The sequence below is a fragment of the Oryzias melastigma genome, linkage group LG20, assembly GCF_002922805.2.
Source record: "Oryzias melastigma strain HK-1 linkage group LG20, ASM292280v2, whole genome shotgun sequence".
NCBI classification, from domain to species: domain Eukaryota; kingdom Metazoa; phylum Chordata; class Actinopteri; order Beloniformes; family Adrianichthyidae; genus Oryzias; species Oryzias melastigma.
Window position 1 is genome coordinate 7,284,166 of NC_050531.1, and position 26,402 is coordinate 7,310,567.

Consider the following 26,402-nt stretch of genomic DNA (forward strand, 5'->3'; position numbering starts at 1 on the left):
TGCTGTTGACAGTGGCAGGTTGATTTGCAAACAAGTAGGACCCTGGCCCTCAAGGCCTGGATTTAGACACCCCTGATGTACATGTATCTGGCCGTCTTCAAGCAGATGCATCAGAATGGAGCAGATTAGGGAGCTTGTGGCTTGCTGTAGTCGCTTCTATGCTACACTTATTATCTTTTTCCAAATGCATTTTTTTCTTTGCTCCTGATTTAAAGCGACTTGAATAAAGAAATACTCAGAAATAACATTTTAAGTCAAATTTTCTTGATTTCTGATTTCTTTTATCGTCAGAAAAATCAACAAAAGCATGTAAAAAAAAAAAAATTCATTGTGTTGAGTCTGCACGATGCCGCCGCTCCTCTCTATGACCCTCCCTGGGCCCGGACAACCCAAAAACTTGCAGCACCAGTACGGTTCAACCCCCTAAAGGGTGCATATAGCATGCTGTAAAAAGCAGCATTTGTGAACCTTGCTTTCCATTTTGCAGTCCTGATATTTGGTGCTCTTTGAAGTTTATTTAGGAATCTCTCTATGTGTATAAAAATACAACATTTAAATGTCTCTGCACATACTGTAACGTTGTTACTTTTTATATAGAACTTTTTACAATCATTATACAAAATAAAGTTTTTCTTTTTAATCATATAATCATAAACACCCAATGAAGAAATGAACCCCCACCCACTGAAAGTATAAAGGTGTATCAATTTAAATAGACTCTCACCAATAAAATAAGTGAAATAATACTAGTTAAAATTAAATAAATAAATAGAATGAAAAGAAATGAAATTTAAACATGACCTGAACCCACCCCCCTCTTCTTGTGCTATCAAACTATATTAGCTGTAGGTATATAAGGACTTGTAAAAGTTGCTACTTTAGTGTTTTTAATTTTTTGATAATGTCTCACCAAACTCTGCTGCTAACCTACTCTCTTACTCAATCTCGGTGTGAGGATCAGGGGATGCTGAATATTTCAGAGTGTCTATATTTAGAGGTAGTTACACATTTAGAAATGCAAGAATAGAAACTTTCAGCGGGCACTTTCAGTGCCAAGGCACAAGCCTTTTACTTTAACTTTTTTTTTTCTGCTGTCTTCAGCATTTGACAGTTTCATCTTTGATCACTGATGACTCAGTAAACCCTGTTCTATTTATAACAAATCCATATTGGAAACAAAGGCCTATATTTTTATTCCTTTGTGGAATAATTGCAAGTATGCTTGACTATGAATTAGCAATTTCCTCCATGTCGCCTCTCAAATCATCGTCTTGTTCAAGCAAACCAGGTCTGACGCAGCTGATTGTTTGGTCCAGCAGCCAGGCCCGACGATAAAAGAGGTTATGAAAACTGTCTTTGCCCTAAATGATCTGAATGTGGAATGATTTGAGTCTTATAAATGATTGAGAGGCCTATCTAAAGGGAATATACCTTCAACATGGCATGGGCAGCTTGTTAAGGTGGACTGGTGTGCTTGAGCGGACACATGTCCCATCTGTCGAATCTGCGTGTTCTGAAGCATCCTTAAGAGAGCACATGTGGGATGTGGCTGAAGTCCCTGAAAGCATTCCTCTCTCACCTCTGGCACCTCTGGGGAGTGAGATCTGCTCAAACGTTGACTCCTCTCCTCTTTCACTCTCCCTCCGTTGTTCTTCATCTCTTTCTTCTGTCCTTTTTGTTTAATCTGCTGCACTGAGCATTTTTTCCCACTAAGCGATTCTGCAGAAATGAATGTTTTTGAAGTGTTTACCATCAAATCTATTGGGACGGATATTTGAAAAATGTTTGTCAACTTGGAGTCCATGCAAATATGCTGAAACTGCGCCTGTTATGTTTGTATTGGTTGTTTTTTTTGTAAGTAGTTCAACTCTTTCTTTCTAAATGATTGGCTGTCAGTTAACTGCAGTGCCAGTGTTGGCCACACTGGGGCACTCTAAACCCTGCCCAATTCCCCCCTTTGTTGTGCTAGAAAATTCCTGCCTAAAGGCTTTTCCAGAAGCAGAAAGCATGTAAAGCTTAAAACCAACAAAGTGATGCTACTTTGCATTTTAACTGATGTGAATAAGCCCACTTATTTTAATGTTTTTTTAAGTACAGGTTAAATATCAACTTTACCAAATACATTTGACTTATTTATCTGTCAATTGATGTTTAAATTGCAATATGACTTGAAATACAGATGCAGCTGTTTGCAGTTGAACAAGAAAATGTAAAATAAATATTTCCTTTATGAAGCCTTCTTTGAATAACAGGGGAAATGTTCAAAGAGGGACCCCCTTCATCTACTTGTTGGCAAATGCTGAACAGCAACCGCACAACCATTATGTTAGTTGGTAACAAATTGCTCACATGTACCCAATTTAAACAGCTCTCAAGAGGCAGAGAATGCTTGTTATCCCATGCCTGGTTGCCTACCTGACATGTGTATGAAAGAGCCTATCTATCTTACAGTGCTAGACAGCTCGGCTCTCCAGCAGGGAAGTAAGGATATGGAAACTGTGTGAACAGGTAGAGAAAGACTTTATTAACCACTCAGCAGTTTGTGACCCGGAAAACCCAAATTACCCCAAAACCCTCTTGTCTGTTGGGCCTGGGACATGACCGCGGTGCTAAGGGAGCTCCTAATCTGCACCATATGGGAGGTCTGCTCTTGATCGCAGACAGTAGCTGACCCAACCAGGCTTCGTGCTCCTGACAGCAGACCCCTCGCACCCCTCCCTTTCTCATTTCACCTATGCCGCTCCCAGCCTTTACTCGCCGCGTTTAATAGACCGTAATATGTCTATATAAAAGCCCCGTTTACACAAAAATCCATGGGGTGCTTTAGTTAACGGCTCTACTACATATAAAGAGCCTCGTAGCCCAGTTTGTAGATACATTAAATGTTGCAATAATAATAACATGTTAATTCAAACTAAGTACTATTATCATAAGTATGTTTTTTTTCTCTTGATTTAATGGAAACACAGGCTATTTAAATGCATCTGATATGCTGATAGAGCATAAATCCACGCCTCAGCCTTTAAAGCCTTTCTCCTAACTGTAAGTTTAGTGAATGTAAGTTTGGTTTGCTTTAAGTGTTTAAAACCCCACTCCAACTATATATATCTTTTGTTGCAAAAATTGTTGTCTTTTAATTATGATTATGCAGTTTTTAACCCAAATCAAAAAGTCTATTGTTTCTTTTCAGACATAGTTTCTGCAGAGCAGCAGCTCGTTATAAATTTGCCTGAGTTGTGGGCTGGACTGTTTTCACAAAAGTTAGCCTTTCGCTAATTTCCCAGCATTCCTTTGTTTACACACACTCTCTCTCGCTAGCTTATAGCATCTCGCAAGCTAACATTAGCGTTGCAAAAAAAACGGCAAGGAATATTTGAATCATCCAGCCTGACAATTTCGGCCAAATGTCAGCTCAGACAAGGAAAATGATGACATTAATTGATCTACTTTGTCTTGAATGAATGAATGAATTAATGAGCTATTGAAATTGTTTATTTCCAGGCAATCAGGTAATAATGCATAAAATAGATAGATATTACATAATTAATAATCTTCAAGTAGAGAATTTAGAACTGGAGTGGACCCAGGAGGCTTTGCCCCCCCATGCCAGTCTCTGCGTCATAAACCCGAGATTTTTCAAACAAGTTTTTGTCTGATCGTGATCCAACACGATTTAAATAAAGACTCAGAAACTCAGTTTTAATCCTAAATTATTTTACATATGTCATCTATCATGAGAAAAATGCTAAAATAACACGTTAAAAACAACAAAAATACAGTTTTCCTTATAGTGAGTCTTTAAGCATAACCTGTACTATCAACAGCTTTATGTCCAAAAGTAATAACAAAGACTACATTGTTTTGATGTGATACTTGATTCCTTGATACTTGTTTTTCTTCTATAAAGAACCATCATAGTTGAAAATAAATAATAAAGAAAACATCTCTTGATTTTCTTCATTTTGCTCCTTTGAGTTCATGTTTACAAATTTACTACAGATATCTCCACCTCTGCTTGATAAATTTTCATAATTACCTGGAAATAGATTCATTATTGAATCTGAAGAACCTGTTTATCTGAATTGAAAACTGTCAACCTATGTATAAACTTTCACAAATTAACATGGCTTTTAAGTGTTGAATCCATTATGATATTGCTATAAAAATATATGCAAATTCAGCTTTGTTGTGAAATGTTTTTTATTATGTTTAAAAAGAAGGACATTGAATCAATATTGAAATCATATAATTTGTATTTTCTCCTTTCAGGGCATTAGGGCGCGTGTTTTGGAGACTTTTGTGATGCTCTTTCTGTTGGCTCTGCTTATTCTGGGCATTGTGTGGGTGGCTTCAGCATTAATCGACAACGATGCAGCCAGTATGGAGTCGCTTTACGGTACGTGACTTGAAAACTTGAGCTTTGTTGTGTACTATATTTTTTTATGCAAAACATCAAGGCAAAACAGACATTTTCTTGTGGTAAATTGAAGATTTTTGTGTTTTTATGTTTGATTTAGTCCTTGTAACTAACGATTCAGAAACCCTGAAACTAACATTCGAACTTTGGGTTAAACTGTGGGGAGGTTCTTACTTTTCCCACAGCTGAGCCAAAGCTACATCTGAGAAATTACTGCATTATATCAATTTAATAAGAATAAAAAGCTGATTTTAAAAAAGGGTACTTAGATTGCAAGTTAAAGTTAAATAAAACTATAAAATTGTCATATTTTTGTTATGTATTTTTCTTTTAAGATCTGTGGGAGTTCTACCTGCCATACCTCTACTCTTGTATATCTCTGATGGGAGGGCTGCTGTTATTAAGTAAGATCTTTCATTTATTTATGCAAAGCAATAATATCTATGAAACACCTTATTAAAACTGAATCACACTGTTGTCTTTGTCCTGTGTAGTGTGCACTCCTGTAGGATTGTCAAGGATGTTCGCTGTAATGGGCCAGTTATTAGTGAAGCCAACAGTAAGTGATGGTTTATGTGTATTTTGTGGATGTTTGGTCGTGAGCAGAAACATTTTTTTTTTTCTATAGTTTTTCTGAAAAGCTTTAGATCATAGTCAAACCTGAACCTTCTGTTCTCAAAGGTGATTCGGTTATCCATTTAAATGAATGACAGGACTGCAAAACCATCACCAACTCATCCTCCCATCTGCCATCACTCTAGTCCCTCTTTGGGCCTAATTATAACCCATTTCATCTTTTTCTACTTTGCCCCCTCCACTTTAGATCCTAGAAGACCTGGATGAGCAGATTTACTGCATCCATTTGCAAGAGGAAGCCCTTCAGAGGAGATTAAACGGTATGTCTGTGGGAGACGTGTTGGCACATTCTAGACAAGGGCAAGGGTTGACTGCGCTGTTGGGTGTGATGATGAAGGCCACACTGGAATCAATTAACATTGAAAAGTGGGCCTGACCCACTCGGACACAACATTCAGGAAAATGTTTGTGTGCTTTTGACAATGACCTTTACAAACACAAAGAGGATGTTGGGAAAAGCCAAAGCAACCACCTCAGCACTGTCCATATGTGGGTTTTTTTTTTTATTTCCCTAAGACTCCATCAAAAGTCTCCAGGGCACTGTCACTGCTGCTGAGATGATTGCCTCATTTAAGGTCAGATCCAGAATTGTATCTTGCTTAGTGTGATGGAAATCTTATCATGTTTCTGTGAAAAGAATCCCTCTTCACAAACCTTTGTGAGGCAAACACAAGAAATACTGTATGACGCTTTTATCACTTGTACACAAAGGGAAAGTTTAAAGAGCTGTAGGGTGGCGAGAATGTTTTTTTGGCCTGCATTTCCGTCTCATGTCCAGCCCTCTCTGTTCCCCCAAATCCTTGTTTAACTGAGTGATCTTAAATACAGGAAGTCAGGTTCCAAAACGTACTTTTATATTACCTCAAGCACGCAACAAGGGTATAGATGTTAGTAAATGAAGAGCACAAGCGTCCTTTCAAACCAGGAAGGTAGAAGAGATCACTCTGTGATAGCACATGTTTTCGAATGCTATGCCTGCCTCTTCTATAGACTGTCACCAATGCGTACGGTTTCTTAGGGCTCATTCCACACTGCTTTGCTTTGAACTAACTGATAGAATAATTGTAATCTGTTCCTTATCATCTCCTGAACCGTTTGATCCTTACAAGTCCCTGTGAGGTGCAAAAAGGTGGTCAACACAGCCATGTGTGGACCGAGTCCAAGCTGCTTTGTATTTTCTTCTTAAAGGAGATGTGGAATTAGATGTGAAGGGATATTGTTGAGTGGAATGCAACTTATCAGATATGAATATTTTTATTGACATCCGCAAATACGTGCTGTTCAGGCTCATACGTGAAACTGAAAGACGCAGATTTGGTTCCTTTGATCTGAGAGCATTCCTCAGCCAACAGTTGAAACACAGCGGTTCAGAAGCCATTCGTGGGTCACACTCCAGAGACCGTCAAAGTTGTCTTCTTGCTTCACCGATGTCTACTCTGCATCAGCTCTTTCTAACAGATTATCCTCCAACTCAATTTGCGTTTTGAGTCTCCTCACTCGATGCGTTCAGTTTTATTTACGTGTCGGGGTTTTTTTTTGTTGTTCTTGTTCATGCCATCACAGGTTTTTTCAACGGTAGATTTACCTGTCTTTTTGCATTTTTGCCCTACTTCCTTTGATGTGAAACCTTTATGAAGTCGTTTGTGCAATTTACGTAAGGTGTTGCAAATTTTTAATGCAAGTTTATTTTTACTTATCAAAAAGTAGTGCCTGAGAGGCAAACAATTGTCAATGTTGTTCACAATTGCACGGTCTATGACAATGACTACGGTAAACGAAAGGACATCATGCTCATACACTTGCTGTATCTGTGAATGTTACGGTAAATAATGAGGCAGATGGGGAGTTGTATGTTTGTCAACTAAACAGAAGCAGAAGCAGAAAATAACTGAGGTGAATCGTATTCTCTAGAGCAAGATATGAGATATAAGATGTCTTTCCAGTAACTTGCTCTAGTTTTCCGTTCTGTCTGTGTCTATTTGTGAAGTTGGGTATTTCCAGTAACTTTTTCAGTTAAGTTTTTATCATCATCAGTGTTAAAAAGATATTTTTCTTGGCAGAGTCATTGCATACTCTAATTGCTTGAAATAAATTCAGGTTAAATTATGCAGTTTGCATGCAATTGGGTGTAATTAGTGTCACATTTACCAGTGATTGGGGCAATTCCAATCCGATGGTCATGTGACCAATGCGACCCAAGCAATTACTAATCGCTTCAAAGTATGAACTAAAAAGTCACAGCACCCGTTCACAGTGGATACTTGCTGTTTGCAAGAAAAAAATTGTCAAACCTGTAAGGGACACGCAGGTGGTTTGCACAAAATATCAAGGTCGCAGACCGCTCAGTGAGCCTGTAGAGCAAAAATGTTCATGTACATTTTTCTACGGTCATTCTGCAAGGGTTTAGGTTGTAGTGAACACTTGTCCAGTGCAAGGGTAAGTAAAGTTGAAGTGGATGAGATGCAGGTATTTCAGGCATAACAAGTAGAGTGTAGCATAAGTGCATCTAACTTTTCTTATCCTCACAAATATGTCATGATACGTGGACCATACAAGCCTCAAGGGAACTGGAAGATACACCTATGCTCCTCTCTACGACCCCTACCAAATTTCCCAATCCAACCTATTTCTCAGCTTAACATATATGTACAGCTGAAGAAAAGGGGCTTTCCTGCATGAAAAAATAAACTTTTAATTAATGTACGTAATATCTTACAAGGAAATGTCATCTTGGGACAAATTAGCGAGTTTGCTACTGGCTGCCTGACATTTATTTATACATGATTCTGGATAAGAACCTTTAAACTGTGCATGACTAAATCAACAAAAAAGCATTCAGAGATGTTTTTTTTTTCTTTAGTTCTACACATATTAGCCTCTGGAATATACATTTAGATTTTTGTCTAAACATGTAATATTAAAATGATTTTAAATATTGACGTTTTAAACAATAAAAAAATCGCTCAGTATGTTTTCCTGCTCCATCATCACCTCAACAAATTTGTGGAGCACACTCACGAGAGGAAAACACAACTAGAAGTTAATGAGCCAAAGAGAAATAAGTGAACCGTAACCGTGAAGTAACGGCAGGCGAGTGAAAATAAAGTAACTGTTCTGTGCTGACAAGTTATTCCAGCCATTTTTACGTCAGGAGTCTGTACCCACTTTGGTTTTATGCTGCTGATAGGAACCAAAGATCTTCTGACAAATTATCTTTGCTGAATCATGCATGATTATATGTGTTGTAGCAAAGTTGATTCCCCCAACCCCATTGAAGTAAATGGAGAAAAAGTTACTATTTGTTCAAATGAGGTAAATACTTAAATTCTTAAAAAATGTTTATGGAAAGTTGTTACTAAATCCGTATCATGGTTAGAATCAATGTAAACAACATCGATTATATGAAAAAAAAATCCTTTAAGGAGATGTGACGGCACAAGTTTAGAATATTTCTAATTATATATATTTTAGTGGGTTTTTTTTAATTAAATTTTGAATCTAGAAAAATTAATATCCATTGTGCTGCAGTCCATGTATATTTAGACAGACTTCATAGACCCTCATCTGCTGAAAACAGAGAGCTTGTCCAGATGCTATGCGGCACAGTGACCTTGCCAGTGCCTCTGTTGTCTCAGCATGGTGCTTAGCATATTTGTGGATGACGTAATTTTTTGACTGGAGACGGTTGGACCGGATATGTTGAATTACTCTCAGCCTTTCTGTTTGCCAGAAATCTCACTCAGCATCTCTGCGTCGCTGTAACTCTTTAGCTTGATGGAGCCGGCAGAGGGAGAAGAAGGATATATGCGAACTTCAGTCTGCAATGATGTCATTGAAGATTTCGGTTCTTTTTCAAATTTAATTCTCAAAAAAAAAACTGATGATAGTCTCCTTTTTTGGGGGTAATGTTTAGAAATGTATTTCAATAATGATTCATGTTTCCTTATGACAGATGAAAGCATGTTAGGAGTTGGCGATGAATATGTGACTGAGCAGATTTGGCTTCCCTGAGGTGACATGTACTATTGAGAGGTTAAAGGAAGCTATCGTATTATCTGTGACATTTCCTGTGATCGCTTTGCTCCGCGGGTTCAAACTTTCCCCATCCAGACAGTTCGCGTCATAATGACAGAGGGCAGAAAAAAGTCTGATCAAAGTGATCAGTTCTTCACTCCTGTAACAAAGATGAAAGATGGTATTTTTATTGCACCCTGGTAACGCTGTAACACTGAACTAATTGGTTCTGATCTGCCAGTCACCCCGGGGGCTGCAAATGGATACTTTTATTCCTTGGCTTCAGGGGCCCCAATGCTAGTGTGTCAAGCTGGAAGGAAAATGGAGTAAAAGAGATAAATTATCCTTAAATGAGCCGGCCTTGTGGTTTTCCTGGAGAATCCCTTGCTGTCTTCTCCAGCCCACTCAACCAGTTATGGCATGTGCGAGACAGCTTTGACACAAGAGATTATTTTTACTTGTTTGAAAGCCTGTTGCTTTGTAGCGAGCAGGATTACTTGATTTGATGTGATGTGTGTTAAAAACAATATGGGACAAGACGAAAACATGGAGAGGTAATTTTCTTTCTTTTATTTAGTTTAAGTGTCATGGCGAACAATGTCCTACAGTAACTATTATTTCAAAGAGAACTCCAGATTCTAGTTTGTTTAAACAACATTTTATAATTCTAAGGAAAAGAAAAGTAGAATGTGGAATCACTACTTATTTACTTTCGGTAAATAAGACAAAACAAACTATTTTACTCTTAAACTTTAAGTCAAAATGCTACCTGCCCGCTGACTCAGCATATTTTTCTGCCTTTAGAGACAAACTCAAATGAAAATTGTGTTTTTGGTGTTTTTAACATGTTCTTGTAGCATTTTAATCATGATAGTGTACATATATAAAATATTTTAAGATTAAAAACTGATAGAAACCAGCAGTTTGAAAAATCTCGGGTTTATGACGCAGCAACTGCGATTGGCAGGTAAAAGATCCAATTCTGATGCATTCACCTGCAGACAAATTGATTCATGTTCATCTTCATTTTTCTCGTTTTTTCCCCCCGCTATGCTATCATTTTGGGATTATGAGGGCTGATGAACTAGCAGGGGAGGGCTGATGGGAAATAAGTGGAGGCTAATATCCGCACCAACAGTCCCGCCCACAACTCTGAGCCCAATTTCTAAAGAGCTGCTGTTGCTTTGGGGAAAAAAACCTAAAAAACGAAACACAGGCTTTTTGAGTTTGGCTAAAAACTGCATAATCATAATAATTAACGATTTTACAAAAGAAAGAAAAAAGTTGGATGGGGTGGCTATAGTGCAAAGAAAGTGTGGTCCACTTCTGATTGGAAGATTCCAGGTTTGGTTCCCACCTTGTGTCAGAGTGTCCATTGGCAAGACATTGAATCCCACATTGCTCCTTGTTTTTAGAGCTTGATGCCATTGTAAAGCGCTTTATAAATATATGTCATTTACAATTTAAATTCTGAACCATTTTCTCCATTTATATTGACAGTTTTTCTTTAAGCTTAAGATGTTGATATAAATTTAATGTCCTTTAAGCTGGAGTTTGCTGAAATTTGGTCTGAACTGTTGTTTCATTTGCCTTTTCTTTTTCTGCTAATTTTCTATTTTTAAAGCACATTTTTCTTTATAAAACTGCATATATTTCTCAGCTTTATTTTGAATAACTTTTAATATTTTGTTAGTTCATGTTTTAAAGGTCAACACAGCTGTCTGAAAGCAGTTTTTTACAGTTCTGCCACACCTCATGTTGAGTTGTCTTTTAAAGAGCCTTCATAAATCTTTTCATTGTTTTAAGTGGCAGCTCTGACATGTTTCCTGTCAGTCAGTCTTGGGTAACAGCTTCTTATACATGCTGGCTTTTAAACGCCACGCTCATTAGAATATATAGTTTGTTTTTCAAATGCAAATGATTGATTCTGTTGTTGAACTCTACTCCATGTATACCCTGGCCGCTTTAACCCAAGAGCTTCGTTGAAATACAAAGACTAAAAGTGAAGTTTAATTCCATATTTTGAATTATTTTATTTAAAGGAGCAAAAGAAAATTCATAAACATTCAATTTCTTCCTCTTTTGAAATGTTTAATCCCCTGCAAAGTTTGTGAAATAAACTTTTTTAGGAATGTTATATTTGACCTATATATAACAACTTCCATTACACCACCATCATTCCCAATGTGACTGCATTCTGGTACCTAGCAAGACAGATAACTAATGTATCAATTTTTAGAATTAAAAAAATGTTAACCAATCCTTAGAATACTTCCACATCTGCAGTCTTTTATTTGACACATCTCTATCTTTACAGGATCGTCCTCACACAGTTACGTCCGAGGAAGCTTTGCTCACCAGCTCCACAAAGAATTGGACATTATTAGAAATCAGAGAAATAAATTGGGTAAGTGTTTGTGTTTTGTGTCAGGTCTAATGTATATTGTTTTAGGTCCTCGCACTTTAATGGAAATATATGCCAAAGATGTTGGCTTTTTACATATTGCTGACAGGCAGCCGCTCCCTCTTCATCTGCCTTAATTTCTTTATTTGGACTTGGATCAGAACTGCCTGATAATTTCCATCCATTTTAGGATATTATAAATGAGGCCCGAGCCTTTTGGGGAGCGGGGTGGGAGCACAAAGGCACTTAGGATATTGGACAACATGCAAACTTTATATTGTAGCGAGCCTTTTAGTGATGTCATTAATTTAGAAGGATGGTGCATATAAAGTGCACTTGGCAAACTTCGCGGGCAGGCCGGCTGGGTACACTGGGAGAATAAGGAGGACTAACAAGGTTGGAAGTAAAGAAAGAAAGTCAATATGGCAAAGACTAGAGGGCAGTCACATAGGCATTACAGGGGGGGAGATGTCTGGAAGACAAACCAATCAGCTGTTAGAATAAATTGAAATGTGTCTTCTGGCTTGATTTGTTTTTCCACCTTCACTTAAAACCACAAAATACATCACAGAATTAATTTCTTTTCATCCAACCTTCATGACTGTTTCCATTAATTAAGAGTAGATTAAAGAGGTTTTGAAGGTGCTTTACCTGGAGGTGGTGTTGTTGTGATAAGAGGTGAGATGTGTCGGCTACACAAATCCAGCATTTGTTGAACCAAAACAAGCAGTACAAACTCTATAAATAAAACCTTGCAGTGTCAGCACTCATCTTTAATTAAAATAGTTGATTTTTTAACTACAAGTGGAGATTGTTTTGTATTGGAGGACTTTCATTCATTTTTTTATTTTTATTTTTTAATGCCGTTCTCAGAGAGAAGAAAGAAAGCATCGGGATGGGAGAAAAACTTGCTGTATCCCATGGTGATGTTGATCCTGCTCGCAGGAACGGTAAGTGCCCAGACTGACCTGCCATTAAGTTCATATTGTTTGCGAATGGCGTACACCGTCTGGCTGATGGTGGCTTTAACTAACGCCGTACCTTTAAACTCGCCGCTTTTTTCCCACAGAAGGGAAGGGTGGGGAAACGACTTTAATGTAATAGCTGTTTAAGACGCAGCGGAAAAAAGTAGCAACAACTGTGATTTTCAATAAATTACAGTGTGGGAATACAGTTTATGTGTTAAATAAGGCACCAAGGCCATGTGTGAGGCATGGCACGTGCACGCGTCCCCTTCTTCCCCACATTAGGGACTTTAGTTTGGAGTGCTTTAACTTCACAAAATGGTTATTATGCTTTACTATAGTCGTGACTCAGCAAAGTATCTGCAAATTCAATGAAATTGTGATGCCGGAAACTCTAGGGGATTGGGTCAATCTTTTTTGTAATTATGCTATGTGTAAACAAATCTTTGTCTTCCTTTGTGTCTGCAGACGATCTCTGTTATTATGGTGGCTCTGAATATCCTCTACCTTCTAGTGGATGAGACTGCCATGCCCAAGGGATCCACAGTAAGCCTCCTTTCCAACTGCAGACCATTTTTAGCTCTTCCTGTCTTTGTGTCTCTCACACACACACGGACACACACATATGTCGAATGTAAACTGCAGAGGTGCTTGCCTATCAGGCCTGTCATGTTCCTGGCAGACGCATAAATCAAATTCCGGATATGCTCAGGTGCATGCTGGAAGAAAAGGCTTGTTGAGATGATAATCGGGCTGGTTTTGTTTAGAAAGCTCATTCAAAGTCATTTCACAGTGTGCAGACTCAATGAGCTTGCTACGCGTCATGTGTCCACGGTGATTGAATGGGCTGCTTTGCCTCACTCCTGCAAGGCATATAAGGCCAAGTGAGGGGCTTTAACAGTGAAGCAGGCTAAGTGTCTCATCTTTACCAAACATGCTGTTTTAAGCTCCCTGAATCTCATCCTAAAGGCAGTGACGGAGGTGTGTGTGAACTCCTGCATGAGCGTGCACGCTTGTGGTTGCATTCTTGTCTGGAAAGGAGCGACGTAAGATATCCCGTTTCTGCTACGTTTTATTTTGCGTCTGACAGTGCTGTCCTCCTCACTCCAGTTATTTTATTGAGCAGAGATGTTTTGTTGAGGTATTGCGCATCCCAGAAAATCCCCCAAATTATGCCTGTCGTGTAGCTTGACGCTGCCATCTCTCGTGATGTGTTGTATTCACTAAATGGTTTCTCGAGCTGGCCGGATGCCACACGTATGATCTCACAGGAGTGGAGTATAGTCCTCTACTACAATCAATACTGATATAAAATCCATCTTTTGCTCTTCAGCTTTCATGCTGCCCTCTAGCACAAAATTTCCCTTCTGTCCAGCATCAGCTCAGTGTAAAGAAAGTAGTTTGTAAAAGAGGGTGTCTGACTTTGACGTGCGGACAGAACCCCAGCAGACCACAGACTGTGGGAAAGTCAAATGAGGCCCTGAAACATCAATTGTCATGGAAGGAGAGTACAAAGAAACGGCCCTGCCAGTGTTTGTCTTCCTCTCCAGCTAAGCGTCCTTCTGCAGTTTTCATCGCCCTGACGAGTGTCCCGCCAGCTTCAGGGAGCAGGATAAGGAATGCGGACAGAAGAGGAGGAAGAGCAAACGACAAAGCTGTGCCGATTCTGTTAAACGACGCACAGGTTTACAGCTTTATGAACAAGCGCAGGCCGATACCATAAAAATGTTAATGCAGGCCAATCCCTTCGGTTCCCATCACACTTGACATTATATGTTGTAAAATGCCCAATTACCCAGGCTGATGGTGATTCCATCCCCGCTTGAATTGTCCTGTCTTAAACACACAAGTTCTTCCTATTGGAATATTTTACATTTTTGAACTTTTGTCTTTTATTTTAATGTTTGTTTAGGGTCCTACAGTTGGAAAAAGAAAAACCTTTAGGTGGTAATCATGCAGTTAAGCATCAACACATCCTGTCTATAGATGTTTTAATGAACTGTAAAAAGGCTACGCACATTTATGCTTAACTACTGCTCTGTCATGAGTTTTTACATTTAATATGTAGAAGGAAGCCTGTAGACTTTGAGGTTTTTATTTATTTTTAGTTTCTCTTCCTAAGTTAACAGAAGTGTATTTCCAAACATTCTGGTTGTCATGCGAAATCCCAGTAGATCCTCTAAGGACATTTGATCATCAGCTTCATCCACACTTCCTTTACAACAGGAAACTTCTAAACCAGCTTACGAAAAGTTTACATAGTAGCTTTAATGATCAATTGCTTCTTCTTTCTTCCTCTAAAGGCAGATAGTAAAATGTCCAACTTAGTTGCTTTTATGCTTTTCATTTTCTACTTTGAGCAACAAAGTGATACGATTATGTTTCCAGGTGAGTCTTAAAGACCCACACCTAAGGAAAATTGTGCTTTCAACATGTTCTTGTAGCATTTTTCTCGTGTTTTAAGATTAAAACTGTATTTACGCTCCATTCTGATGCATCCACTTACAGACAAATAGATCCATAAACAACTTCCTTTCCCTCGTCCGAGCTGGCACCTGGTTCTAAACTGTACGGCTGGATAGATCCAATTTTACGCACTATTTTTGTTACACCACCAAGCTAGTGGGAAAGAGTATAAACAAAGGGTTGATGGGATATCAGCAGAGGCTTACTTCTGTCCCCACAACTCTGAGACAACTTTCTGACAAACTTCTGCTGCTCTACTGAAACTTTGTCTTAATATACAACTATTTAAGAAAAAAATGGACTAAAAATATCATAATTTTAATTAAAAGCACTTGGGAGACTTTTACAATTGATCAAATGATGATTGGAGTGGGACTTTAAACATGTAGTTCTTTAAAAGAGTGTCTACAGCATGGCTGATAGTTAACTGTACGCTCCATTCACTTGTTTGTGTCTTTTCATATCTAAATAAAAGTATCTATTTGAAACATTCATTTGAATTAAATCCGACACGTTACCATCTGAATAATAGTTCATTTGATTCACATTATTTCTAAAGTCTAAATGTATATCAAATGTTTTCAAAATGCAAGAAAACACCAAACTAAGCTCATTTATAATGACTAACACTTGTTTTAATCCCATTCACTTTTAATAATTCAAGATAATGTCAGTACCACATACAGGCAGCATCATTACATTAAGACCAAATTATCTTTAATGTATTTTAATAGTGACTGATAGATTACATCAAAGAAACTTTGGCTCAGTTCCCTGTGGAGGATATTGAGTAACTTTGAGGGGCAAAAACTCTTTTTGATGTCTGAATTAAAACAAACCAGACTTTTGCAAAGGCTGTTTTGATTGGTTAATGTTTAAAAGTACGGAACAAGAAAAAAAAAAGTAAAAATTGGGACATATTTTACTGGACAAACATAAATTCCCTGAATGTGGTTGACTTTTTTCCCATGATGCTGACTGTGTCGCTCATTTGTTGACTCAGGCTCCATTTTAACATCATTACTCTACTAACATGTTATAAAGTAATAGATCAATGTAATCATCAGTTAATGCCAGACATGGCAGTGTTAATGCGTTGACATGTGATGTGACAAATATAGAGACATGAGGATATTTTAAGCATCACCTGTTTTATTGGACAGTCTGTCGGTATTCAAGAACTTCAGTAGAATCAGCAGGAACACTGCCAAAAGTAAAACTGCATCACAATAAATGGTACATTTAATTCTGGCACTACAACTCAACAATTATACAATACTAGTTTACTTTGCAACTAACAATTCACGTCCCAAAGCCCCCGACCTTCCCGTCACGATTACCAAATAACTGGTATTTTAAGCCTTGTTTCCACTGAGTGGTACGGTTCAGTATTTTGAGCGTTTCTATTGTAAAATGGACCCAAACTGTACTTCTCGGGACCTACAACCAATGGGGGCCCCGAGAAGTACAGTTTGGGTCTATTGTAAAATGGACCCAAACTGTACTTCTGGGGACCTACAACCAATGGGGGCCCCGAGAAGTACAGTTTGGGTCTATTGTAAAATGGACCCAAACTGTGCTTCTTGGGACCCCCATTGGTTGTAGGTCCATTGTGGAACAGTGGAATGAAACGCTTGGGGTAGTCACCCGTTGATTGGCAGAAAGCAATGAGCACATTAATAGAACAAGCCAATATAGCCCTAATTTAAGCTAACTTTTCCAACGTTTGTTAGCATTTTACGGCAGTATTCATCTTAGCTGCCCATAGACTTTTTTCAAATAACATAATATTCTTGTCATACCAAAAGTAAAGTAATGAAAAGGATGACCTCCATTGTTTCTGCTTTTCTAGTTGGACCACGCATGCGTCATGAAAACAAACCACTCGCCAGAATTAACTGGACCATACCGAAATACTGCTTACTGTACCAGACCGGACCGCTCGGTGGAAATGAGGCTTTATATGTACCAGTTTCTTTGTTTAGGCACGACACAGCCCAAGACATTTTTTTATTCTCATGTTCTCTTATAAAGCACATAAACTCTTCATCACAACATAGAATGAACCAACCCAGTTTTTTTTTTATTCTATTGAATAATTTGTTTTCAAGAACAACACTGCATTTCTGTACCAAACCTTTTTTTATACTGACAATAAGTTTTCAGCGATGTTTGCTTTTGTTTTGTTTGTAATTAAAAAAGAAAAGTCCACTTTCTCCCATCGTTTTCATAGTTCGGTTTAACGCCCTCCTTAGAGTTTCAGATTTAGTGCCAAGCGTGACAAAAGTCAGAATTTGTCATTTGACAAAACACGCTGAACAGATTTATGCCTTTTCATGCTTCACTTCATCTCAGGGTTTAGAAAGAGAAAGGAGGGTTTAGGGGGTGGAGTGAATCTAGTTTATGTACTTGTGCATTTGTTTTGCTGTTTTTTTTTCCTGTGTGTGTTGTTGGCATGCTGTCAGCCTGTACACCCCTGTTAGTAATGTGCTGTTTTTGTTTGAACACCTGTTCACATATAGAATGATCAACAGTGATTTCCAAAGAGCCTCTTTCATCTCTCTCCATTCATTACTTAGTCCATTTAATTCTGTCTTCAAGTGGGAAAAATTCTTTGTCGGATGTCTGTAGTTGCAGCTGCACACAACACCGTCGTTTCTTTTCATATTTATTGTGACTTTTCTTTTAAAATTATGATTAATGTTTGAGGATTTGTAATGATAAATCACTTTTCCATCTTTCAGGACCGGGGAATTGGAAACGCTTCTTTGTCCACATTTGGAGTGGCTCAAGCCGTGCTGGAGATCATCCTCATGTTGTATCCTTCAAGTGTCCTGTTCTTTGTCTGGGGCCAAAGTAGCATGCTCCATGACCAAAAGCAACATTGTGGAGGCAGCTTTGTTTACTCGGGGTATAGCTCAGCCGGACGCCTCTCCGGAAAACCCGTTTTTTGGTGTTTCGTCACCTTTTATCGAAGCTGAAAAGGTTGGGCTCAATGAAACTCCTCGGCTGTCCCTTGCAAAGTGTCTCTGGTCCTTGATTGGTTTGCTGAACAGCTACTTGATGGTGTCCTCTGTAGTCGGCTTCTACAGCCTACGCGTCTTTGAAGGACTCACTCCCAGGAAGGATGACACAACCATGACAACGGTAAAGATGGGATGTAAGGACAGGGTGTGTGCTAAAGCAGGGGAAAGAATGCTGAAACTGCTCCAAAGGTGCTGATGTGATTGCCCTCCCTCCCCCTCCCATTTAATCCATTTCCTCTTTTTTATCTTCCTTTTTTTTCTTTTGTCTAGTTTTCCAGCACCTCCTCCTCTGAACTCAGAGCTCCTACACTCACTAATGTTTTCCCCGGGGCCCTTCAATGGCTTTAGTTGATCTGTCCAATATTTGTTTGTGGCTTGCGTCAACACTGACAAAGTGCATGCTCCTTTCTTGCACATCAGAGGGAGAATTGAGTGTGGGAGGGGAGGCGAGGAGGGACGGGGTAAAAGATGTGTGTCCTGTTCAACCCATAGTGGCACCTTTTCACTTGATAATGAGTTTGGGAGTGGTGCAGCTTGTTAACTAGCCATGACGCCCCAGTGAAAGGATTTGAGGGGATAATAGAAAGAACCTTGTAATGAGCAGCTTCACTGCCTGTAATTATTTTATATGTAGTAACAGTTGTGCACATCACACATCCACTGCTTGGGGTTATTATTTTCTCACTCCTAGGGGAGTCTCCATTAAAAATGTCAATTATTTCATTAAAACTGAAATTGCTTTTTTTTTTACTTCTAGATAATTGGTTGCTGTGTGTCCATCTTGGTTCTAAGTTCAGCCCTACCTGTAATGTCCAGAACTTTGGGTGAGTGTTTTAACATTGTTTGTGAATAGATAGAGTGAACGATGTAAATTGTATTTTTGGATAGGTGTTAAGCATGATGCTTCAGCCCAGTCCTTTTTAGTTCATGTTGATTATGATTTAAAAGTAGTAAAATGTAACATCTAAAGAACCAAATACAGTTCAAGCTTCAATCATAAAATCTTAGCTTAAAAACGGTAAAGCGTTAATGATTCAGATGAATTTTTTCAAGTGTAAAGCAAATAATTATTTACACTTATTCAATAATTAAGATATTTCCTTTGGCAGTATCCTAAAGTGAAGAACTTCATCTCTCGCCTCAGTTACAAACACATTTAAAGTCCCACTCCAACTATAGGTTTATATTTTTGTTGTAAAAAATTTCCCTGTGGTCTTTTAATTACGATTATCCAAGTTTTAGCTAAAATCAAAACACCTTTGTCGTTTTTAAGACATATTTTCTGCAGAAGCTCATTAGAATTTCGCTTTTGGGTTGCTGGTGTGAAAGTTAGCCTAGCTAATTTCCCAACATGCCTTTGTTTACAGTCTTTCCCACAAGCAACAAGCACCTCACAAGACCAAGCTAACGTTAGCGTACGAAAACAAACAAACGAAAAATGGCGAGCAATATCAGAGATATCCAACCAGATGGCATCTCAGACATGGAAATTAAAACATATGAATCTATTTGTCCACAAGTTGAGGATTTAAAATTGGATTTATTCCACCCACGACAGTAGCTGCGTCATAAGTCGAAACATTTTTTTAAACATCCTGTTTTCATCTCTTCCTGATCCTGATAAAAGAAGCACATGTTTAATCTGTAATAATTTTTGTCCTCCATTATGAGAAAAATGCTACAAGAACATGTTAAAAACACAAAAACACATTTTCATTGCAGTGGGTCTTTAAATTCAGCTACAAAGAGCATTCACGGGAAAGGGACTAATATTCTTCAGTGTTTCTGCTTTGGCACTCTATGAAGCCATTAATGTCAAATGCTTCTCTTCAAAACACTTGAGTGCAAACGCTGCATCTCAGAGCCGTCAACATCAGGTCATCTCAGTTGAATTCTTCCTCAGTTTCCCGTAGTGACATTAGACAGAAGTGCAGGCAGAAAGTGGAAAAATGACAGCGGCGGTTCAATCACAATAGCTCTGATAAACATGCAGAGTGCAGAGCCCAGCTGTTTAAATAGTGCTACTCTTGTGTGTGAGAAGAGCCAACAGAGTGCAGGAATGAGACAGAGCCAGCGTGTTGTGAGTCACTGGGAGCTTTACAAAATATCAACAGGTTCTGCTTTGTGACGCTGAATAAATGAAAGGAATAGATGCATGAGACAGCGGTGAAGAGAAAGGGCCTCCTAGAAAAAAAAAAAAAGAGACAGAGAGTTGAGTGTGACTGAATGAGATGTTAAGAGACAAGAGAGGGTTTTGAGTGTTGATGGGATTTGTGTGCAAGAAAGAAGGAAAAAAAGAACTGTAAGAAACACACTGAACTGCTTTATTAAATTCATAAAGAAAAACATTTTCAACCAGAGCACAAAAAGTCTGTGATGTTTGGAGACTATATTACTTTGATTCTTATCTTTTTTGTCTTATATACACAGTGTGTGGGGGAAAAGCTGTTATATTTTAGATTTTACGTCATTTGTAAGAGGAGGTCCAGAAAAATGGAAGTTAGTTTGTAGAGAATAATGACAAAATTAAGGAGGAACAATGTTGTAAAAATAACCCATGACAGCTGAAATCTGTGAAGTAGATATTTTAAAGCCCCACTCCAACCATATTTTTTTTCTATTATAAAATCGTTCCCAGTGATTTTTTTTAAATTAAGAATATAAAGTTTTTAGCCAAAATCAAAAATTTGTTTTTAAGACATTTTATGCACAGTGGCAGTAGCTCGTTAGAAATACAATTCTGGGTTGTGGGCAACACTGAAGAGCAACCCGCCCCCGTCCCCGTCGCTCAGAGCTCTGCAGACTTGCATGTGAGCTCAGAGCGTTATGCTAGCATTAGCGGCTCAAAAATAAAAAACGTACAATATTGGATCAATCTAGTCGTACAGTTTTGATTGTTCGTTACAGCGCGAGTGTTGAACGCTCATCATATCTCGCACACCTAAACGTGAGCGGGCCAGACTGCAGACTTTGGCACGCCCATTTTAGTAGCCGTGTCATCAGTCTGAGTATTTTCAAGCATCAAGTTTTCAGATCAGATGCAATTTGAATTAATAAATACTCAGAAACACAGTTTTAATCATAATTCTTTTAATAGGCCCTCTACTATGAGAAAACAGCTATAAAAACATTCAAAACACAAAAAAGACTATATTCATTTGAGTGGGTCTTTAAGGCTGTAAAACCTCACTACACACTTTATGCACTTTTCTTCTTCGACACACATGAACATATTCTCACTTTTCTCCATTGTTTTAAGTTCTAGACTTTATAGAAAAATAATTCCAGTATTATAGAATGTCTTTCTGTAAATGTGGCAAATTGAACGCATTCTGTACAAGAGATACGGAGGAGATTAACTGATAAGGTCAACAGCCAATCAGGACAAAACACTGCACTTAAAATAAAATAAAAACTCAAGAAGGTGACCCACCGCCATACAGCGATGGGACACTGTACGCGCAAATGGGTCAACCTTTATGATCAAACGACAATCCATAAAAATACAAACACTGACTGCAGAACATAAATTTCATAGACCGAAACTATTGACTGTATACGAGAACTGGACCAATTGAGTCTTTTTTTTTTTTTTTTTGCCAATACGGACACTGCCATGTTGGAACCAGAGGTCAGCAGTGAGCAGGAGTGATGCAACGATTCACTTTACCCATGATTCAGTTCAAACCTTCATTTATAGGCATAGGGGCCAGCAGGCACCACCTACTTTTTTTGAGGCATCTGATTGGTCAATTTACAACTTGAATAACTTGCCATAAAGAAACAATATTAAAAAAATGGATTAGCAAGAGCTTGTTAAAAAAGAAGCAGAGTAAATATAATGATTGAGTAATAGCTGTTTGGAAGGCTGAGATTTTGGCTCCAGGAATCAGTGACCACTTCTTGTTTGGAACACCAGAGGGGCGGGGTCTCTCACTCCAGTTTCCATATGCAGTCATAGACTGAGACATTATATTAATTATTTTCTAAAATAATTTTCTATTACCAAAAAATGTTTTTTTTTTCAAGCTCTCTTCAATATCAGTCGACAGAACACGAGACCCTGCAGTATTTTCTAGTTTTGGACCGTTTGCTCAGTTAAATTCAGGTGGTGACCAAATACCACCTAAAAGTACATTTATTAGATGTAAAATATTGCATTTAAAAAGGAAAAGCATACACCTTTGAGCAATTGAACTGCACCTAATTCACCTAGTACAGATTATAATAAGCGCTCCTACAGACCCAAGATTAAACATTACTTGCTTCCCAGTTGATCATGTAAAGTGCGCTTCCATGACGTTCATAGCTAGCAGCCAGCTGTTTAATATGCTTGACATTTGAAAGATTTTTTTTTTTAAATCTCCAATTAGATTTTCACAAATTGCCAAATCAAGATCAAAACCTTTGGCATTAGAAACAAATTTGGGCAGACTTAAGTGGATAGCTGTATCGACTGGGGTCTCCTTCATTTCTGTTCCCGACTCTTCACAGGCAATTTTGTTAAAGGTCCCTGATGCTTGCCAAAGTGCTTACTGCGGCTGTAAAGACGTCTCTGCAGACGCTGAATTGATAGCTCAATCTAATTGACGGCAGAGATTGTGAAGATGTTACAGAAGAAGTAGCGTCCAGAGACTCGAGCCTTCTTCAGCTGATTTGAATGTGACGTCTGTATACAGACGGTCTGAAACAGTTATGGAAGATTGAAACTTAAGTTGATGCTAAACCCCTTTAATATTCATTTTAATTTGCTAATAAAGCAAGAATCAAGTATGAAAGTATTTTTTGATATGCCTGCATATCTGATTTATCTTCATAGAGAGGAGTTTAATTGATTCAAACATGCATGATTTGGATGTTAAATAAGGGTGTGTACTGGCAGGAATCTGGTGATACAATACATATCAGAATATATCCCAAGACACTACCAGACAATTTTTTACGTTTTTTTTAAATGTGACTTAGAAAAAGAAGCCACTCCAATGACAATTGTGTTTTTGTGTGTGTTTTTAGCGTGTTCTTGTGGTATTTCTTTTGATAATTGAGGACACATAAAGAAAATTAAGTTAATCTGGAGGATTTCTTTATTCAAATTGTTGTGAATCAGGAGCAAATAAACAAAGCTAAACATTTGAAAACTAACATATTGTGACATAGAAAACATGTTACAAGTCACCTACTCTGAGCTCTCAGCAAGAAGAAGGGGAAGGGGGGCGGGGTTGCTCCAAACTAACAGACCTCCCCACAATTTGTAGGCAAATTTCCAATAAACTGCAGCTCCTCAGCAGAAACTAAGTTCAAGAAAATTACAGATTTTTTGGGGGGGGGTGCTAAAAAGGCATAATTATAGAAAAAAAACACTTGGAACATTTTAAAAATGGATAGGTATTTGTGAAATAAAATAACACACTTAATGAGATGAGTGTAAATAACTGGCTCTTATAAATATAAAAATGTTAAATACTTCTAAATCCTGATTTCTTGCCCCCATAACTGATTGATCTTTTCACAGGGATGACGAGGTTTGATCTTTTGGGAGACTTCGGGAGATTTAATTGGCTGGGAAACTTTTACATCGTCCTTTCATACAACTTGCTGTTTGCTGTTGTGACGACTCTTTGTCTTGTGAGAAAATTCACTTCTGCAATACGAGAGGAGCTCCTAAAGGCTTTGGGTAAACATTTTTTACATTTTTCAGTTCATAAAATGTAATAATAGTATGTGGAAGGGACTTGTGAAGGGATGGGATCTATAAGATGGATGTTTGATTCACTGGGTCCGAAGAGAGAAAAAAAACATTACATCTGTCTAAGACTGAATCCTAATGAGATTTTTCTGCCTCGTCTCCCATTGTCCAGGTCTGGATAAATTGCAACTGTCAAACAGCCCCACGGACCCTGAATCAGGAAAGCTCTCGGCCAACGGGCATCAGAAAACTCTGTAAAAGGGCCGATAGATCATCTCCGTCTTGCACTTCACACAAACGCATATTAGTAAAGCCAAAGGGAGATTTTGACTGTAGAGCCAGACTGCTGAAAAGGATTGGAAGAAATCTTAAAAAGAAAAAAAAATGGAGGCTGTTCTCACTGTTGCTTCAGACGGAAGCGGAGAGCATTTTAGCTTCGTGACATTCCATCCTCTGCGTCTCTGATGGACGTTGGGACACATCCGGAGGAGAGAAACAGACTGTCACTGCAGTCACCTTGATGCTGACCTCAACCCACGACTGTGACTTGGAAACCACCCATCTCCTGCTCCAGAGGCACGCGTCTCCTCGGCATTCTCAGCTGGTTTTATTTTTGAAATGTTTACACCACTGTAGCAGTCATCAGCAAAAGAAATGAATCTCCTCTCTGCTTGGTTTATTGTCTTAATCCGTTTCTGTGCTGTGGATCAATACACCATCACAACTCGATCTATTCAAGTCATTTTTCTGTCTGAATTGGCGGAAGGATTCCTTTAAATCTTTTAAAATGTGAAGAAAATTTGTTTTCGATTAAAATCGAAACTTTTTAAAAAAAATTTACAATCACATCCATTCATGAAAATCTAATTAAATATCTATACTGAATATATATTTTGCTGGCATTTTAATTGGTGGATCTGAGAATTAGGTTCTTCCAAAACTTCAGGTTTTATGCAAGTATGTGATTTTGTTTGAAGGGTGAGATGATGCTTTACGTTTTAAATAGTCTTTTTTTTTATTTCATGTCATTACATGTTTAGTTGTCCCAGAAAAACTGACGTTGTTACGTTTGTAAATGTATTTACATGTACAGATGCTGTTTCATACCTCCTGTAAATATTTGTCTCATGATCTTTGTGGAGGGTACTTTTTTTTTTTGCAACATGAGCCCCCAAACTTTTATGCAAAAGTCTTCATAAAGTCATGTAACCAGGTAAAAAAACACAAAAGACTTGGTGACTCAGGCCCCTTTACATGTGGTTGTATTGCTGCATCTTCTTCCTTTACACATTCAGAACCACCTTGAATGCCTTAAGACGGACCTCTCAAAGGTTTGTTCACCTGTAAAGTTTATGCACATGTACGTTTTTCTTGATGCTTCCACTGTGATCATCTTCCTGCCGCTGAAGTCTAAAAACGAGCTGGATGTCACTTTCTTTTGTTGTTTATTCTCACATTGAATGTCAAAGTCGAGACTCAGTTATTAGCCAGTTTGTTGTCTGTGTGTGTTTGTCTTTGATGGTAACTGAAGAGATGTGTTTCTAGGGCTGAAAAAGGAAAAAAATCAAACTTGCATACACTTTTAAATGTTTTACATTAAAACTGTCTGCATTTACTGCATCAAAAAACTGGAGCAAAGACATTTTATTGTCTGAAGTTTAAAAAAGAGTCCAAGGAGGGTTATCTTCTACCATTTTTTTTAAAGACTTCTTAAGTGAGCGCACCTTTTAGTACCTTTTGGTATTTAGTGTTACGTCTTCACCTGTTTCATTTGCATTTAAAAAACATTTACATTTAAAAAAAAATCAGGGGAATGATGCTTTCAAGAGTTTGAAATGTAATTTGGTAACTAAATCGAGGGGCTTCCATTATTTCTGGATAAATGAAACTGCCCTAAACTCAAAAAGGTCCACGATAATTGTCCTAAAAAACACAAAGATCTGCGAAAAACAAAAAGGTGAATTTTCCTGCTGGTTATTACGGACCCCCCTAAGGGACATTGAAGTTAGAAAAAAACATTTTCTCAAAAAAATGAAGACATTTCTCTGATTACTATCTTGTGCACCAGATAGTGACCAGAAAAAAAACTAAACAGTAACTGGTGCACACCAGATAGTAACAAAGAAAATCATTTTTTTAGATTTTTTTTTTTAAACTTCAATTTCTTTTTTACTTTGATGTCCCTTTAGGAGCTCCGTAGCTTATGACAGAAAGAAATGAATTTTAGTGTCTTTCTTGGTTTCCTCATGAGCAGAAAAGGGGCAGTATCATCATTTTTGTGTTCATAGACATCCGTGGAGTGTTCGTGAGTGGGTGGTTCAGTGAGCTCCACCTCATGCTTTTATTTCCGTCTAATGTCTGTAAAACTGCATGTAAGGTTTTCATACATGTATTGTGAAGGTATTTTTTAAATTGTTTCCTTTTGTGAAATGTTTTTATTTTTGATGTTTGTGTGTTTGCAAATAAACAATAGGCATTTGTCATTGTGGCATTATGGGATGGCAGAGGACAAACTACACTATTTGTTAAAAATATTTTTGTGCAAATGGTTGAATAGGTTAGTTGCACATATCTAATCTTTGAGGCTTTACTTTTGTTTGGAAAAGCAAATGGTGTCCATTTGTTCACCTTTTCATTGAGCCAGCGATGGCCTAAATGACTTTTGCCATCAAAAGTAGTATTTTAATCACATTTACTGGCTTCTAATCTACTAATCCTTAGACTGTCTGCATTAGGGGTTTATATCCAAATACATAGTCAATGAATCTATATGCAAAATATTCAACTC

The 26,402-nt window shown here is 38.0% G+C and overlaps 1 protein-coding gene across 1 annotated transcript in view; it reads left to right on the forward strand.

Annotated features, from left to right (window-relative positions):
* Positions 1-26,097, forward strand: part of lmbr1 (limb development membrane protein 1) — a 40,200-nt gene extending 14,103 nt beyond the window's left edge. The window contains exons 6-17 of the mRNA XM_024279732.2: positions 4,270-4,396; positions 4,753-4,821; positions 4,912-4,976; positions 5,241-5,313; positions 11,385-11,474; positions 12,345-12,421; positions 12,905-12,982; positions 17,647-17,720; positions 17,959-18,049; positions 18,686-18,752; positions 23,441-23,602; positions 23,787-26,097. Of these exons, the coding sequence (XP_024135500.1) occupies positions 4,270-4,396; positions 4,753-4,821; positions 4,912-4,976; positions 5,241-5,313; positions 11,385-11,474; positions 12,345-12,421; positions 12,905-12,982; positions 17,647-17,720; positions 17,959-18,049; positions 18,686-18,752; positions 23,441-23,602; positions 23,787-23,872 (1,059 nt within the window). The 3' untranslated portion in view covers positions 23,873-26,097. The remainder of the gene's footprint in view (positions 1-4,269; positions 4,397-4,752; positions 4,822-4,911; positions 4,977-5,240; positions 5,314-11,384; positions 11,475-12,344; positions 12,422-12,904; positions 12,983-17,646; positions 17,721-17,958; positions 18,050-18,685; positions 18,753-23,440; positions 23,603-23,786) is intronic.
* The last annotated feature ends 305 nt before the right edge of the window (positions 26,098-26,402 follow it).